This window comes from Etheostoma cragini, chromosome 7 (genome assembly GCF_013103735.1).
Source record: "Etheostoma cragini isolate CJK2018 chromosome 7, CSU_Ecrag_1.0, whole genome shotgun sequence".
Lineage (NCBI taxonomy): Eukaryota > Metazoa > Chordata > Actinopteri > Perciformes > Percidae > Etheostoma > Etheostoma cragini.
In genome coordinates this window covers 6,496,273-6,514,573 of record NC_048413.1, presented here as the reverse complement: position 1 = coordinate 6,514,573, position 18,301 = coordinate 6,496,273, and the positions used below count along the sequence as shown (strand labels likewise).

Below are 18,301 nucleotides of genomic sequence, written 5' to 3'. Positions count from 1 at the left end.
CCCCCCCCCCCCCCCCCATGTTTTTACTCCTCGTTTGTATTTGTATCCTACATAAAGCGTCTTTGAGAATAAAAATGACTATATAAATCCAATGTATTATTATTTCCATTATTATTATGACTAAAGTATTGTTACTTTTACTAACGAAGAGGATCTTAATACTTACACCGACACTATTTACACTGCTGAAAAGCATGTCACATTTTTAAATTAGCTTCACCTCTAAAAGCATTACCTTCACTGCAAAAAGCATATTAAAGAAAATGTAAAATATCTCTATAAAATCATCTATGAAGTCATTTTTTTTCTCCATTTTTGTTATGCTTCTATAACATGAACTAAAAACTTTATTTAAGTCCCTCTTACTCAACCACAGTAGCACTTCTGCTGTTGTTTCACAGCAGACTACCGCAAATTCAAAATATACAGTAAAATCACTGTAAATGAAATTTGTCTACCCATAATGCAATGCATATTACAGCAATCAACCGGAAAAGAAAATGATGGTATTTTACTGGGAATTTTGTGGAAATTAACTGTAGAAGTTACAGCAAAGTCTAACAGTGTAGATGTCATTTCCTACAGAGAAACAGAATAGATTAGAATAGATACAGAAAGTTTCCCTTGTTCTTCAAATGTCTACATTTTTCTAAAGATGCATGGACTCAGGTTGCCTGTGGGCTGTCATCATTCAGCTCCTGCTCCTCACACAACCAAAGTTTCCAGGTCAGGGAGGAGCACAAACTCCGAATGCTGGGGTATTATGTATCAAGACTGGAAATTGCTGTCGTTTGTCCCTCAGATCCCTTATCCATATTTTATGAACACATGAACTCTAATTATGTCGCCGTTCTAAGCACACTCACTGATTGCATTTAGCAGCCCACCACCACATCTGTATCGCCTCTCACTGTCTGTGCCTGAGCTTTGGAGATGTTCTTCCCTGGCTTAACATATACAAGTCACGCACACTCAGTTAATCAAAAGTGAAAAGCCATTAGATGAGATATAGAATATGTTCCACTTTCCAATAGCTCCCCAGATTGCATGGGCAGTTGTGGCTATGCAGTATTGGTGACATACTGCCCCCTGCAGACACATAGACGGTACAGCATCTGCCCTTACAGCAGCGGTGACATCATAACATCAGTTTTTAAAGAGCAAAATGGCAGCAGTTATAGGCCTTCCCTTTAAGAGATTTCAGGTCAGCTTGCTTTTAATTGGGCAATTAAAGTCTAATTTATGAAAATGAAAGAGTACACTGCTTCTGCAGATATCCCAGGTATTCTTTTTATGTGATGCTTCCCTCTGCTGGTTTTATTTCAGACCAGCCCTTGTAATTTACTGAAGGAAAAAGCTCCTTTATTTGACTTAATCCAGAAGAATGCCTTTTCATTACAACGTGAAAATTGCACTCTCATTATTTTTCTGGTCAAATCTAATATCCATCATAAAGTGCGGCAAATTATCAATTGCAGCGGACAATATTCACAAGTAGCTTCACCTGAAAACTCACAAACACATTGTTGAGCTACTCACTGAAGTTGTGTGCAATCTTCCGGTTGAGCATAATGTCCTGGGTGTTGGTCGACTCAGCCGCACTAAACATCCCCAGATCTTTAACGGAAAATTGCTCATATAAGCGCGTTGTATCGATTTCAATCCTCCTGGTGCTTTCTTGCATCCAAAAGGATTTTGCAATCTGCCAAGAAACAAATTAATTCAGGAGTGAGACAACTCCATTATACGAGGAAATCAATGTTAACATTACAAAAGAGCAACAGTGGGGGAAGCAATAACTGACTACAGAGAAAACAAAGAATAATTCCCAGCTATGAGGATGAATGAGACACTTTTTAAGATGCATACATAAATGTGGAACATGGGTAATTTTGTGTCTGATAACTGACAAGTGTTACCTTCTCTGAGGTAATTATGTCCCAGTGGAAAGCCTTGGTGCATGGTTTTCCCAACTGGATAGGGAATTTGAAGGCCAAAGGTGGGGGGGGTGGGATGATCGTCGGTGGAGGCCCTTTTGGAACTATGGAGCCTGATTCCTGGTTAGGAGTCTCTGGGACTTTGGGAGAGGATGTGAGGGCAGTGTTGGAGGGTGAGGGTTGAGGGGAGGTGGGAGAAGATACGGCAACAACACCAGGTGATGGCACGGGAGGCAAAATATCAGGCTTGATAACTGCAGGTTTCTTCGTGCTGCGAGGTTTGGGAACAGGCTTTACAAAACCGGATGAGGGATGACTTTGACTCGTGTCCCCGGCTGATAAATTGTCTCCACTGCCAGAAGTGGGATTTGTATAATCAACTGGAGGATAATTCATATCGCCCATTCCACCGCTTGAATCAAGATCTTTGTCAGTGTCCTCTGTTTCTTCGGCCATGCTGAGACATTGTGGACCCTTTGTTTCCACCAACATGTGTTTGCCCTTTGACTTCTTCTTCCAGTCTGAACACAGTTTGTCAATGGCCTGGACCCAAGCGTCTCGCTCCCTCTGGACAGCCTCAGGGGGAGATGCTTCATCCGCTTTAGGCACCCGGAACCTGCAATGATCCAAATCAGAATCCGAATCAGCTTTATTTGCAAAGTATGAGGACACATAAGAGGAAATTTGCTTTGGATCATCATGAAAAACAACAATATACATACACACTATAACAGAAACAATATAGACAGGTTGAGAGCAATGAGTGCAAACGTATGCAGGAGTAAATTATAATTATGATAGTTATTGTTTTAATAGTACATGCTGGAATAAATAGTATTATGTTATTATACAAATATTATATTACCATATGAACAGTAAACAGACTGATTAGAGCCAGTGTTGCTGGGTTGTTGCAAAGGAAATGGAACCTGGCACTTTGAGCAATAAATAAAAATAAAACGGATAATGATTAACTTCTCTCATTAGCTCACATAACTTTGGCAATTAACCCTCGAGGCCTACATTTATGATATTATTACTCAAGCAAGGTTTCATCATAAGTGCAACAATGTTATAATTTTTTTTCAATGCATTGCAGAAGAGACTAAATTTCCACCCTATGACAAGGCTGTGAATTAATTTGAAGAGAAAAGGCTAATGTAATGGACAGAATCCATTAACCACTTGCTCTCTGTTTCCACATCTTGATAATCCTCACTCACTGGTACTCGTTTTTGTGGGTGATCAGGGTGAAAGTGTCAGAGCTGGGAGGTTTCTGTACGCTGGTGTCGCCGTCTGACAGGTGAACCACGATGGAAACGGGCACTGTGGATGTCACCTCGCCGTCAGCGGGGTCTTGGCCCCTGTAGGGGATCAGTGTCAGCTGACCTAGGTGGAGATGGACCTCATATCTGGAACAAAATGGAGAGGGTGATGTAAGCCACAACAACAGGACCTGAGCTGTGTCGCAAGAACACACTACATACAAAGTGTATTCAGTTTGTATTGAATACTGACAGTCATCTAGGCCTACTGTTTCTGCAGTTACTAGAAAATATCAACCAATTACAGAAATCATACACATAACATCAACGGTTTAAAAGGAGTGTCATCTTAAAGAAACACACCACCCTTTGACGAAATAGGGCTTATCAGGCTCTCCTTCAGCTGTAGATAGGCGGGCCAACGCATTTCATGTCACAGTGCATGCATTGTTTTAGTCCACTGGAACACCGCTAGTTAGCTTAGCATAGTAGTAGTAGTTTATTTGAACATGTATAACATTAAAAAAGGAAATGTACAACTATACATATATACGTGCATGCGTATATGTATAATTAAAATGACAGTTAAATAAGGTCATGTACTTCTCCGCACAATCTTCCAAAATGATTGAAAGTCATTCAAACACAAAATTCCCATGTTCAAAAAGGAGTAGGAAGAAATTTATAAACAACTTATCAGGTCCTACTTTCCCCCCCATTTCTACTTTTATCCCTAAGTAAATACTAAATCTAATGCTTCACTTATTTACACATCATAGACTCAGATGCATACAAACATATACAGTGTTTTTCTTTTCTTCCCTTTTTCCTTCTTTCTATACCATCTATCTATAGCAGATTAAATAATAACATTAATAACACAACACACAGGCCTGAAATACACACACATGCTCAGGACCTATTCATGCACAAATGAAGAGATGTCAGAGTGAGCTGGACCAGCGCCCGGAGCAGTTGGTGGGGTACGGTGACTTGCTCAAGAGCACCTGGCAGTGCCCAGGCAACCCAACTCCCTTTAGACTGACCTACTGCCACCCCTAAACCCCTATACTGTACTAGACTCAGTGTATAGACATAGCAGTATACACAGTAGATAGATTAGTATGTAGATGCCAAGAAACCATACAGTCATCACACAATACTATCCTATCCGATGCTACAGGTTAGCATATTGTGGCCTGTGTATTCACAAGTCAGTGGGACAGTGCTTCGGCTGTGCTTCCACCCAATATAGTCCCATGTCAACATCTGCCTAGGACATATCTGCCTAGGACATCGTCTAGTCTTAATCTGCATCTGCATTGTGAACATGCAGGCCACAAGAAGTAATAAGGTTGTTGTTGTTTTTTTGTTACCTCATTTTTACTTACGACATGCTAACCGGCTACATGGGATTCCATTCACTACGCTAAGCTAACTAGCGGTGTTATACCGGACTAAAACAATGCATGCACTGAGACATAAAATGCGTTGGACCCCCTATCTCCAGCTAGGGGAGCGCATGATAACCCCTATTTCAACAAACAGTGGCATGTCCCTTTAAGTCACTTGAAATCCATGCTGATCAAAAAGGTGTAGGTTGAAGCTTACTACACCTACACTTTTTCCATTCTATTGTATCTGTTGTGGTTGTGTATATTTCTGTACTGTGGGTTTTCCTGTTGTGTACTATTCAGTGATTATTGTGTAGGTTTCTGTTCCCTGTTATTTGTTTTGTTTACTGTTTCATGTCCTAGTTTCCTCCCTTGTCTTGTCTAGTTCCTGTCTTGTGTCTTCCCATGCGTGTCTGTTCTGTTTCCAGTTTTATTTTGACAGTCGGGGCTTTCTGCTTTGTTTCTTGCGTTACTTCCTGTGTTCCTGTGATTGCCTGCATTATGGGCAGTTTCTCACCTGTTTCCCAGCCCTTGTGTCACCTGCCTCTTGTTTCCTCGTTCCCTGTGTATTTAGTGTCTGTGTCCCTTTGCCTCTTGTCTTTTGTTTAGTGTTTGGACTTTTTCCTGTGGTCTTTACTCCCTATGTGAGTTTTTCCCAGTCTCTGTGCTCCCGTTTTTGGTTTTTCTTGTCTCTTTGGACTTTTTGGATGGATTAGTTTTGGGATTTTGGATGTTGTTTTTTGCCTTCTTCCGTGGTAACTCCTTGTGTCGTTTGTTTTTGCATTTTTTGATTTCCCTGTGTTGGTTTGTACTTTTTCGTGAATTAATCCTCATCATAAACTCTTTCCCGCCTGCCTCGTCTCTGCGTTTGGGTCCACAATTCCCTGAAATGTGACATTATCCCTATTTGATCTTAGGTCCTTTGGGGTATTATCACTGTTATTAAATGTATTATCATTCATTTCTGCATTTATATTGACACATACATGTATGCAGAAGTAAAAAAAAAATACACTACATTCCCATTCATGTACACATTGCTGTTCATGCCTCACTTTTATATTTGTTAATTATCCTACTTTTTAGTATTTTTTTTACTCTTTGTGGCGTGCAACACATTTTTACTTCCTTATCTAAAAGCTTCCACGTGTTTGCTCCTTTTACTGATGTACATCTTTGTTTTACATTTCTTCTAATCTTTATCTTCATGACTATGTACATTCCCCTCAGTTCATTCCTGCTCTTTCTAATCTAAAAATGCTTCTGGAACCATCTGATTTTTTGATTTAACCCTTGTGTTTCCCGTTGTCTTCCCGTTAACCATGAACTTGTCCTTTCAGGTCAAAATTGGAAATGAACATTTTTTTGTGCTTTTGTGATGTTTTTGTTGATTTTTCTGATTTATTTGTCACTTTTTCCATGCTTTTATCACTTTCTTTCAAAAACTTAAGCTGGTTTAATAATAGATTTTACACATATGTTTGGAATTCATGGTCAACAAAGCTCATTTATGTCCAATTATACATGAGTTTATAGTTAAAAAGGCAGAAATTATGAATTTTTTAACTAATAGTTAACATCAGAGGATGTTGAGTGGATTACAGATGGGTATATGTCAAAGTTTAGTCCAAATACTGTTTTGAAACCATTAAAAAAAAGAATTCAAATGCTGTAAGATTAAAAAGAAACACCCAACAAATTCAATAAAAGTAATCAGTAAAATTACCTGAAGAAAGTTGTATGGAATAATCCTTGTTATTTTTGGGCAATTTGATTGAAAGAAATCCATAATTCTGATGCAAAACACTTTGAAACCGAGGACAACACAAGGGTTAAACATTATTTGCATTATTTTCGACGGCACCAAGTCTCTAAATTTTAGCGTGTGTGTGAGTTTACAAATCTCACACACATCCATGTATGAAATCCATGTAGTATACTGTTTTGTACTACCAAAACAGATTGCCAATACTGACATGAATATTGTTACTGAACCAAAAGCTGGTGGACTAACAATGTAGTGCAGACACTGACCTTAAACCTTATTTCTCTAAAGTTGTGGTCCAGTATGCAATGTGAAACACATGCAACACTGAGAATTGTCTTTTTCAGTAGACTTTTCACACAGGACTTTTCAGTGGGTGTGAAGGAGAATATGTCATTTTTAGACTTTTTAACTAGGTCATTGAAGTTTTTTTGTGAACTGATATGTCAGATATGTCTGGAGATGTTTTTTTTCTTCTTTTTTCTACAGTGTAAGAATAAAACAGACTTAAAACCTAAGATTCACAGTCCTGATGAACAAAATAATGTGGGTGTGAACATCATTTCTCATCACTAACTTTGTTCCACCATGTTTTTTTTCTAACAGCAGCTTTAAATAACAAGGACACATCCGTACTTCACCCATTTGACTGATGCCAGCCCCCCTCTGTGCAGGAACAAGACGCCTTCCCGTAGATTTTGTAATGCTTGAGGCTGCTGAAATCTTTCTGCATCATCCTCTTCAGGATCGTTGTATATGTTCCCATAAATGATCTGATTCACCAGCTGCATCATCTGCTCGAAAATTGACGAAAACCAGTAGGAAAAAGTTCAAAGAAAAGCTTCAATAATAACTTGCCATGAAGTAATACATTGTAATAAAAGTACATCCTTTCTCCTCTTAGTACAAAGTGTTTTAACCTCCAGACTTTCAGTCAAAATGGAAAATTAACACTTTTGTTGACAAGTTTTATCAATGTTTAACTTTTTCTTATGTTTTTGTCCCTTTTTTCAACACTCACAACGCTTTTTTTCAATTTGTGTCACTTTTTTGGACATTTTTAACACTACGTAACACTGACTTATTAACTTTGGTTTTACAGTTATGTAGAATTTATGGTCAATAAACCTCATTTATAGGAAATTATACCTAACATTTTAGCGGAAATTAGGATTTATTTGACTAAAATTATGGATGTTGATGGATAATCACAAACTGGAACATGTCAACTTTTACTCAATACTATGTCAAAACCACTTCAATTTGTTTTATAAATGCTATAAAATTGAATAAGACGCCCCAAAATTAATGAAAGTAAAGAGTTGTGTGGAATCAATCATGTTATTTTGGGTAGTTAAAAAGATCACTGATATAGGAAAACGGGTCAACTTGACCCGAGGACAACATGAGGGTTAAACACTGTTTCTACTAGGGGCACTAACTGAAATAAAAACACTTCTATGGGTCATATTAGAGGGTAGGAATAAAAAGCCTATTTGATTTGGAGGACTTTTAGTTAAAGCAGGTTGTCCTTTAATCCTTGGTGGTTCGATCTCCCGCTTTTCCTGTCTGCATGTTAAAGTGTTCTTGAGCAAGACAATGAAGCCAGAGTTGCTCCCAAAATGCAGGCCAGCACCTTGCATGGCAGCTCCTCATAAATTAAATCCTTTTACCGTTTAAACTCAATTCACCTGTATTTATAGTTTCAAGTCATTATCTCAAGACACTTTATAGATACAGTAAGTCCAGACCACACTCCATCATTTCCAAAGACCCAACAATTCCAGTAAATCCCCCAATGTAAGCACTGTCAGGTTATATTCACCTTGTGTTTGTCCTCCAGTGAAGTTGCCTCCAAATCATAATCATGATGTCCTTTAAAGGAAATGGAGAACCTGGAACCCACTCCATCGTCACAACCCTTGACACTGGAAAAGGAAAGTTGTCGCTTTATGATTCCTTTATCGATGCTGCACAGCATTTTGGTCTTGAAATCAATCTGGGTTGGTCACAATGAGAGAGGTCATATTATTACTGTAACACAGTGAAAGTGATAAAACTTGATACATAGTCTTTTCAGCCACACTAGCGAGCTGATCCACGTTGAAACATCTCAAAAACTGTTGGACGGATTGCTATTTGGGTTTTTACAGAAGTTCATGGTCCCTTTAACACTTCCTCACTGGGTGCTGTTAAGACTCTGAGCCACCACAATACTGCACTAAGTGCAACCTGCACAACTGGTTTATTTACATATTTATCATTCTATTTAAGCAGTTGGACATTTTTGTATTCCCAACTTGTATATATTCAAGTATTTGTTCTTGTATTTTATGTATATTGTATCATAGTATTTCATTTTTATTTATTTTCTGTGCTGTGTGACTGATTTTGCTACTGCAAGACTGTAATTTCCCATTTTACTGGGATCAATGAATATCTATCTATCTATCTATCTATCTATCTATCTATCTATCTATCTATCAATCACCAGAGGATAAAGCCTATACTGACTTTGTTGGTCCTCTGACTTTACCTCTTTAAATTGGGTTCACACATTTATGCACCCCTCTGGATGAATTATAATCACTTTGGTCATAATTGGAGTAATTTTTCATATATCGAAGTACTTTATCAGGTAACATTTAATTTGTCCAATGCGATGGTTTCCAAACTGATCTCACAGAATTCTTTGAAATTAACATGGTCCCTTAACTCAAAATCTGTGGTAGTCTCATGAAATTACCAAAAAGTCTGTGATGGGCCCACGGGAGAATGCAGTGAAATTAAAATGGCCCCTTAAAATTCTGTGATGGTCCCACGGGAGAATGCTGTGAAATGGCCCCTTAAATTAAAGTTGTGGGGGGGCAGGACATCAACGAGTTGCTTTTAGGAAAAGAAGAAAGGGACGGCTGATATATAGGAAAAGACCAACGGGTTGTTTAAGAAAAGAACGAGTTGGGTTTAGCAAAAGAACAACGGGTTGGGTTTAGCAAAAGAACAACGGGTTGGGTTTAGCAAAAGAACAACGGGTTGGGTTTAGCAAAAGAACAACGGGTTGGGTTTAGCAAAAGAACAACGGGTTGGGTTTAGCAAAAGAACAACGGGTTGGGTTTAGCAAAAGAACAACGGGTTGGGTTTAGCAAAAGAACAACGGGTTGGGTTTAGCAAAAGAACAACGGGTTGAGTTTAGGAAAAGAACAACGGGTTGGGTGTAGGAAAATAACAACAAGGCGGTTGGGTTTAGGAATCATGACACGTGGGACGAAGGTCTTGTGTTGTTTGAACCATCCACCCCCCCATCCAACCTCCCAACACAGATTTTTGGACTTTCATACTACTCGCTACGTTGTTGCTCTTAATGCTGCGTCATCTTCTCATTGCCTTTACTTTTCATGGTTATCCATGGTGGCCCCAGGGAATAAAGACATTCCAATCTGCCTCAGATGTGCTTTGTGTGTTTAGTGCAAATTAACAAATGTTGTAAACTAAGATGGTGACCATGGTACACATACCTGCTATACATCATGTTAGCATTGTTTTGTATTAGCATGCTAAACCACAAAGCACTGCTGTGCTTAAGTACAGCTTCCCAGAGCTGCTAGCATGGCTGTTTTTTTTTTTAAACTCACCTGGAGAACTCTCTTCTGCCACCTGTAGTGGCTGTGCTTGTGAACACTGAAGTTGCACTGTGAGAGTTGAGGTTTCTGCCAAAACAGTCAAAAAAGCTCTAATGTTACATACCTAATGGGAAAACCCCTTTGAGGGAACAATGTAAAAGGTATTTTTAAAGACGGTAATCATTCAAGAAAGTGTTTCCTGCTAATGCGCTAAACAAAGGCCGCCACATTCCGTCTATCTCTGAGTGAATCAAACCGGCCAAAGACACATTACTTCTTTAAACCAATCCAGCAGGCTGGGCAGCTCATTAAAATGTAAACAAGACAGGTTTACAAGTAGGTCATTCGCAAAGCAAAATAAGAGGCAAATAATGGCTTTAATCTGATTACATGTCAAAGTGGTAGAAAGTTAACAGAAAAGATTGAAAACACTTTAATGTGTATGTGTTGTGGAGATAAGGCAGGTTGTACACCTGTATCAAATGCTAAGTCTCCCATTTTCCTCAAAATAGAGTATGCCGTATTCAAACTAAGGCCAACATGATAGCTTTGATATCACAGCACACAACCGATTGAGAAATCTTGGTTTAAAATCGTGGCACCTCATGAGCCAGGTTCTTCAGCTTGACCAGCTGCTTCCGACCTTTCATGGCCTGGTTTAGGGCATCTTCGATGGACAACTCTCCGTTCTTCACCTTGGTCATAATGCTCAGCTGCATCTCATTGGTCAACTGAAGGCACAGCAACACAATAAAAAGAGATGCATTGTATAACCTTTTTTCATGTTTTCATGCATGTAAACTAAGCATACTGCATGTGAACAATGTTGGTGAATATTTCCCAAAATATGCATGTCCTTGTGACTGAATCTAGCCTTATACAGGGTTGCATTTGGTAAACAAAAAAATATATGGGGTCCTACAAAGCAATTTACAAACCTCCTTTAGGGCTCTTTAGAGTTCTTTTAGATTATGTATGATGGTGATAAGAGACACGAGACAAGTCAGGCTCAGTTCACTGGAATTATAAAGAGGAACCAACGTGTTTCATAGTGTAATCAGCATGATGCATGCATTACCGGAACATGTTGTCTTCCTAAAATCGGTCGTCTGTCACATTTCTGAGTAATTAGGTGTTTCTTTGTGGGAAACTACTACTACAGCAGGGACATCAGGTTCCATTGAGGAAGTAGATAATGTTTGAAAGACTCCAATAAACCTGAACTCCTCTTGCTGCATAGAGGTGATGTAAATGAAAGCCAGAGGGCTGATCTGCAGAAGCATTGGTTTTACACTTACATTCGGTCATAGTGAATTAGAACTTGAAAAGACATGTATTGCTTGATGCTTGCTGCCTTGTCTATGTCTATGAACTGAAATCTTACCTGTGGCAAATCCTCAGTGTTTCTGTCCATTCTGGATAGATTGTCTTTCTTCTTTGATCCTAAATTTGGCATCATAAATGTTTAGATTTCATGGGAAACGTCCATGCAACTGCTTAGTCCATGAAACTAATCCTCTTTTATAGCAAAGATTTGGTTTTTCTGTCATGCAAAGAGATCTGCTCCTCTGACTTGTGAAAGCAGGAGTGCTGTGATTTGTGACGCTCTTATTACCACCGCCCTCTTTCAGTTCAGGTTACACTTCAGGTTGTGGCTGTACGTCCACACCCACAGTAACACACAGGGTTTCTCCAGTCACTTTAATCAGCTCCTCACCTTGTTTTACCAGGGCTAAGAAACATGGAGCTCTTTCCTAAAACCCATAATAATACACTAATGCAGTTTGCATCTCCCATGAATTCCTACTCACAATGAGTTTTTCTATACTCGTGAAATACAACTTAACCCTTATGTTGTCTTCCTGTCAAAAGTGAAAGTCTTTTGTTGATGCTTCTTATCACTATTTATTATGTTTTAGTCCCTGTATTCAACCCTTTTGGCGCTTTTTTGACATTTAAGACTACATAACACTAACTTATTAACTTTAGTTTTACATTTTTTTTGGAATTTATGGTCAATGAACCTCATTTTTAGGAAAGTATGATTACTGTTTGAGTTAGAAAAGCAGAAATTAAGAATTATTTTGTCTAAAATAAAAGGAACATATGTTGATAATCACAGACTGGAACTTTTACTCTATACTATTTCAAAAACACTTCAATTTGTTTACAAATGCTTTAAAGTTGAATAAGACGCCCCAAAATTAATGAAAGTTGAGATTTGTGCTTGGCAAAGAGTGTTATGTGGAATCAATCATGTTATTTTGGTTAATTACAAAGAACATTGATATAGTAAACAGGGCAATTTGACCCGAGGACAACCTGAGGGTTAATAAAAAAAAGGTTAACTCCTTTTTCTGTACACAGGACATAACTTAACAGTAGAAATCACAAAAACTGTCATGTACGTTGTTTATTTTTATTCTATTGCAAGACAAAAGAAAACACTAAGAACAATGAATACATGACAATGAACAAAGGTTTTGTCAAGGGACAGGAGTGTAAGGCGATGTTATGAAAAAGAAAATCGCTTTTTCTGGGATTTTGTGTCTCTGGTGTTTCCACAAACACACACACTATACAAAACTTGCTTTTTTGAGTGAGATGCAGGTTTTTGAATGTATCTGATCAGTCTCCTGGTGAGCTGGTCAAAATCGGCACGGCCGTCTAAGTCATCGGCCGTGTTGCTACCCAACGTGAGTTGAGTGCAGATGTGAGTTGCGCATGCGTCACGTTGCGACAAGTAGCATAAGATGCTAACGAGAGACTATTGTAATGTCAATGCAGTAAAAATGGACCTACTTAACAAAGCTGGTTCACTGCTGGCTACAAGTTAACATCAAACGATACAAACGCTGTCAGTTGAATGGCGTTGTGAGCTAACGTTAGCATCAATCAATCATAGAACGTATTTGAAATGATTTCATCTTCTGTTATTGTTTGTGATGAGAAAAGTTTATTTTTTTATGAATTTCACAAGTTTCAGTGTAACACGTTTTGCTTCAAACCGTTTAAGGCTGAGCATGCGTGACCCACAACTGCACTTGACTCACATTGTTGTTTTAGGCCCAATCATCTGGTGTGTGCTAAACACTTAAGCTAATACCACATCCACTAGCTTCTCGAACTTCGATCGGTGCAAGGAAGGATTAGCGGTGAGACTTCTTCTAAACTGAGTAGCACTTCCAACTTTGCGTGGAATACCCGCAGATGACGGACTTGGAAGGAGGTTTTTTTTGTAAATCTTTTGCAGATTAGGGTGAACACTTGTGTGTTGCAGTGTTTTGCCATTGAGAACGAGGTGGTTAACCGCTAGCAGCGCTATCTTCTAGCTAGTAGCGCAGTACATAGCTACTGTTCATATGCAACTCCCAATAAAGATGGGATAGAAGGGCGGTGTCTCTCTCTGTAGCTAAAACAAGTGAGATGTATCACTCTGTAGCTAAAACAGAGAACTAAACACATAAGGTGAAAACAGGATCTGCAGCAATGAATAATGCTAACAACAAAAAAGATGGTGTTTCTTGAAAATAAAACCACGTAAATCCATTCTGGTACAACCTCAAAATACAATTATTAACCTAAAAATGAGCAGAATGTGGGCACTTTAAGCTTAGTTCATGGTGTTTCCGTGGGTGCGAGCCAGAAAATGACATCACCACGTCTGTCGCTTTTGGCGCGAAGGCTCTGCAAGCTGTTGCGCCCTGTGTTTGTGCACCTTTGAATTTTAGTTGTCTAACGGTTTGGGACAAAACAAAAAAATATTAGGAAACTTGAGGGGAGGTAAGGCATCTATTCTTCTTTCGGGTATTTCCTTAGGATCCACGCGTCCAATGATTAAAGTTAATTGTTTCAATATAGCACAATAATTTCAACATGTTGCAACCAGTAGTTTGTCTCCAGTTTGTGGATCCAATCCATCAAAACGTTGCTGAAATATTTTGTTCTGATGCTTTCATGGACTCTCTATGGGCTTCTCCCTTAATGTTTTTATTAGTAATATGAATAAAATTGTACTTACTGTATATCAACTGATTTAAATGGTTAGTGAAACCTTAATAATAATAATAATAATATAGTAATAATATTTAATACCAACATGCCCAGGGACCTTACCCATACCAACACCACTGCAAAACTGTGCAGACCTTTACAGCATGAGAAGTCTACCTATTGAAATTGGATTTTAACCTAATATCTAAATTTTAAAAATTGTCAAATAAGTATTTTTTTGTGTAGAAAGAGAGAAGCACATCACTAGGAATACATTAATATTTGTTCAAGAAAATTGGAAAATGTGTAATAAAAAGTGATTAATCATTTACATTTTACATAAATGCTCTGCCTCTCACAGGTGGACATAAATAATAAAAGATCAGGAATTGCATAAAGGTAGAGTCGGATTTCTACTGAAACCATTTTAAAACCTGAGATCTGACATGAAGGGAAAGTATAAATTCATTCCCATCATCTAAATATGCTTTTAAAATGGGTTTATTGTCTGTGTGTGCAACAGGAAATACACTAGGAGCCCGTTGGAATCTCCAGCGAGGGAAAAGGTTACAGCAATCTGATTGCGCATGCTTTTCGGCTGCACCCGGTACGTGTGCCGTAATTGCAAAAATACGCGCAACATAATCGGAATGGCAGCTGGTTGGACTCGGTTCTACCAAATCAAACAGAGGCACGGGGCGTACTGGATCGCGTTTTAAACAGTATATGGTCAGTACGCATGTCTGAACATAAGAGGTGCACCTCCGCCAGCCGTTGGTGGTCATATGGGAAATCCCCCCATGAAAACTTTTTGGGGAATCCCTCAATCAAGGGTAATTACAGAATCTACATTAGCAGGTGTGACCGAGAGTAATCACAACAAGGCTTTTTCAGTCCGACAGTTCCTAAGAAGTCATACAGTTTGAGAATATGGCAATTCATAGATGACTTTATACTAATTCCCTGTGGGAAAACCTAAGTACCTACTAACTAGAGTAATCCCTTTCCATGTGACTCTATGGATCTACTTTCATAAAGGAATATTTTTTTTTTTTACTGCATTACATTTATTTGGAGCTATACAGTTACTGGTTTCTTTGCAGGTTGACATTTTCAACACAAAAAATACAATGAGTGTATTGAAAAATGGGTTGCTGTAGAGTCTACAGTGTAGACTGAACTAGATGGATAAAACCAACTTAAAATAGCTCCAACTCAGCCATCTGCAACTGTAAAAAGATGCTTACACATCCATGATATAATAAAATATCATGACAACACTGACTGTGAGCATTCCTCCTTTCAGTAGTAGTTTTTTAGTTATTTACATACATTTATGTACATTTTAGGCTATTGGAGTATTACACAGTGTGATGGAAGAGTAGGCTACTTCTACTATGTCCTGTCTAAATCAAGCACAAGCTTTCATGCCGTGGCTGGGCTATGATATTCGAGGACATTCATGTTACTTCTGGACATTTTTTTGTGAAGCTAGTTTTTAAACTTTATAAACAGACTATCTAATGTTTAAATAATTCAACATTATACAAAGAAAATTTCAAATAATTCAACATTATACAAAGAAAATTTTCAATTTTCAATTTTACTTTTATATATATATTTATACAATTTTATCTATATGTATTTATATCTATAAAAAAATTAAGAAAGTAATTAAAAAAAAAAAAACAATTTTCAAAAATATTAATTTCCATCCAGGGAACATTACAATTTTACTTGAAAAATAAATTGTATTAATATACAATACATAAATAAAATTTAAGAAAATAATTCACAAAAAAATAATAATTTAAAAATTATTTAATTTCCATCCAGGGAACATTATAGGCCTAGTTTTAATTGAAAAATGTATTATACACATGTTTGTTTTTCATATATATATAAATATAATTTAATAATTGTTATCAGCAAAAAGAAAGGATAGACAACAATTTCTTCTGGACATTTGAAAAACCAAACTGACTGTACGCTACGTCACAATGACTTACAGGAAATGGTCAAGTGAAGAGGAAACCCCCCCATCCTCCCTCTGTCAGCCCCTCCTCTCCCTCCACGCTAGTAGAAGAGCAGAGCATCATACAGGCGGCCAGACAGTGTGGAAGCCCAGAGAGACGACATTCAGTAAGATGCATGCGCTGCTGCTGCTGCTGCTGGGCTTTGTGGTAAGTAACTTTAAAAACATGAATCTTGTCTTAAACTAATACCAACATAGAATGTGACTGGTGGTAACTGAAAGTAGCTGCGATACCCTTTACCGTCTGTTGGTGTGAAATAGAATTGAAATCATGCTACTTTTAGTTGATTCTAGACATCTTTTATTCATAAATAGATTAATCTTTTACATTGGTCCAGGTTGCGCAGTTTATTTCAAGATTACAGCCAATGACGCACGTTTGTTAAAAGATACTTTCACTTTCACTTTCCTCGCAGCTGTGAAAATTCTTGAGTTTGCGGTGAAATCCCATGCCTTTTTCCTGACTCCTTGTGCGCAAACTATTGATATTAATAACAAAATTAAAAGGAAGAACGAAAAGCACATGGCTGTCAGTTTCAAAACTATCATTCTCTTGAATGTTTGGTACTTTCCACCACGCCCAGTGACAGTTTTCTATTAGAGGAAGTGAACCAACAGTGAAGACGGAGACACAACAGAGGACAAAAGACATGACTACCTCTCATGTCTCGGGCTTGTTTGTTTTGCAGGCGATGACCACTGCTCAGCCCCAGTGTGACCCACTAACTGAACATGAGTTGCATGGCCAATGCTGCAAAATGTGTGGCCCAGGTACGCACACAAAACTTTTAAAACTTTATTTTGTCCCTGCAGGAATACATCAAAACAACATCACAGTGAATTTTTGGTTCCCAGAACATTCTGAGAACGTTCCGTGAAGGTTAGGTTTGGTTGTATTTTGGTAGCGTTTTGGTTGTGTGTTGGTTAATTGGAAAGTTTTCTTTAAAACTCAGACAGTCTCAGAACGTTCTACTAACGTTCTCCTAACGTTGCAACCTTTAGAGAACGTTACCCAACGTTTGCCTTAACATTGCAACCTTTAGATAACGTTCCCCTAACGTTATCCTAATGCTGCAACCTTTAGAGAACGTTCCCCTAGCTTTATCTTAACATTGCAACTTTTAGAGAACGTTCCCCTAATGTTATCCTAACGTTGCAACCTTTAGAGAACGTTCCCCTAACATAATCCCAACATTGCAACCTTTAGAGAACGTTCCCCTAACGTTATCTTAACATTGCAACTTTTAGAGAACGTTCCCCTAACGATATGATATCTAACGTTGCAACCTTTAGAGAACGTTCCCCTAACATTATCCTAACATTGCAACCTTTAGAGAACGTTTCCCTAACGTTATCTTAACGTTGCAACCTCTAGAGAACGTTACCCGAACTGTAACACATTTGTTTGGATACCTAATTCAAAACAATCTTGGAAAATGTTATTTCTGTTCTATTGTTTCAGTCACATAGACAGTCACTGGTGTCCCATTCACTGACTGTAAAAAAAAAAACATGGATGGAATGATTAATGGTTAAAGGATTAAAGGTTAATGGAACGATTTTCTCCAATAACTACATGAGCTTAATAAACAATATGCAGAAGACAAAGATGGCAAAAGGCAGCATGTTTCAAGATAACTGTCTTTTCACAAAAAAGCATTACTAATGAAACTAAAAACGTTTACTTTTGCTTTCTCTTTGCTCTTTTCCTGCATTGTTTTTTTCTCTCCCCGTCCTCATTTCCACAGAACTTTTTAACTATTTATATATATGTATCGATATGTATCAATACCCCTCTGTGTGTTAAATATAAAGCTGTGCCCACGCTTTTTTGTATGCTTCTGAAATCAGGATTTGTTTTATATCATTGTGATCTGATCATCTTTGGGCTACTCTGCAAACGAGAGATTTTAAGATGTCCTCTTGGAGTCCGGGAGTCAGAGCCAGACTAGCTGTTTGCCCTGTTTCCCTTCTTTACGTCCATCCATCCATCCATCTTCATCCGCTTATCCGGTATTGGGGCAGCAGCTCCAGCAGGGAACCCCAAACTTCCCTTTCCCGAGCCACATCAACCAGCTCCGACTGGGGGATCCCGAGGCGTTCCCAGGCCAGGTTGGAGATATAATCTCTCCACCTAGTCCTGGGTCTTCCCCGTGGCCTCCTCCCAGCTGGATACACCTGGACCACCTCCCTAGGGAGGCGCCCAGGACCCAAGACTGGCTCCTTTTGACACAAAGGAGCAGCGGCTCTACTCCGAGCTCCTCTCGGATGACTGAGCTTCTCACCCTGTCT

The 18,301-nt window shown here is 38.5% G+C and overlaps 2 protein-coding genes across 5 annotated transcripts in view; one reads left to right on the top strand and one right to left on the bottom strand.

Moving 5' to 3' along the window:
* The window catches only part of LOC117947918 (protein diaphanous homolog 1), a 42,362-nt gene extending 30,761 nt beyond the window's left edge, over positions 1-11,601 (bottom strand). The window contains exons 1-8 of the mRNA XM_034877283.1: positions 11,366-11,601; positions 10,584-10,712; positions 9,994-10,068; positions 8,187-8,360; positions 6,998-7,155; positions 3,161-3,349; positions 1,920-2,553; positions 1,540-1,702 (exon numbers count right to left, since the gene is read on the bottom strand). Of these exons, the coding sequence (XP_034733174.1) occupies positions 1,540-1,702; positions 1,920-2,553; positions 3,161-3,349; positions 6,998-7,155; positions 8,187-8,360; positions 9,994-10,068; positions 10,584-10,712; positions 11,366-11,440 (1,597 nt within the window). The 5' untranslated portion in view covers positions 11,441-11,601. The remainder of the gene's footprint in view (positions 1-1,539; positions 1,703-1,919; positions 2,554-3,160; positions 3,350-6,997; positions 7,156-8,186; positions 8,361-9,993; positions 10,069-10,583; positions 10,713-11,365) is intronic.
* Positions 11,602-16,073: 4,472 nt separating this feature from the next.
* Positions 16,074-18,301, top strand: part of cd40 (CD40 molecule, TNF receptor superfamily member 5) — an 8,857-nt gene continuing 6,629 nt past the window's right edge. For all 4 annotated transcript variants that reach the window (XM_034877297.1, XM_034877296.1, XM_034877295.1 and 1 more), the window contains exons 1-2: positions 16,074-16,157; positions 16,699-16,780. In XM_034877297.1, the coding sequence (XP_034733188.1) occupies positions 16,122-16,157; positions 16,699-16,780 (118 nt within the window). In that variant the 5' untranslated portion in view covers positions 16,074-16,121. The remainder of the gene's footprint in view (positions 16,158-16,698; positions 16,781-18,301) is intronic.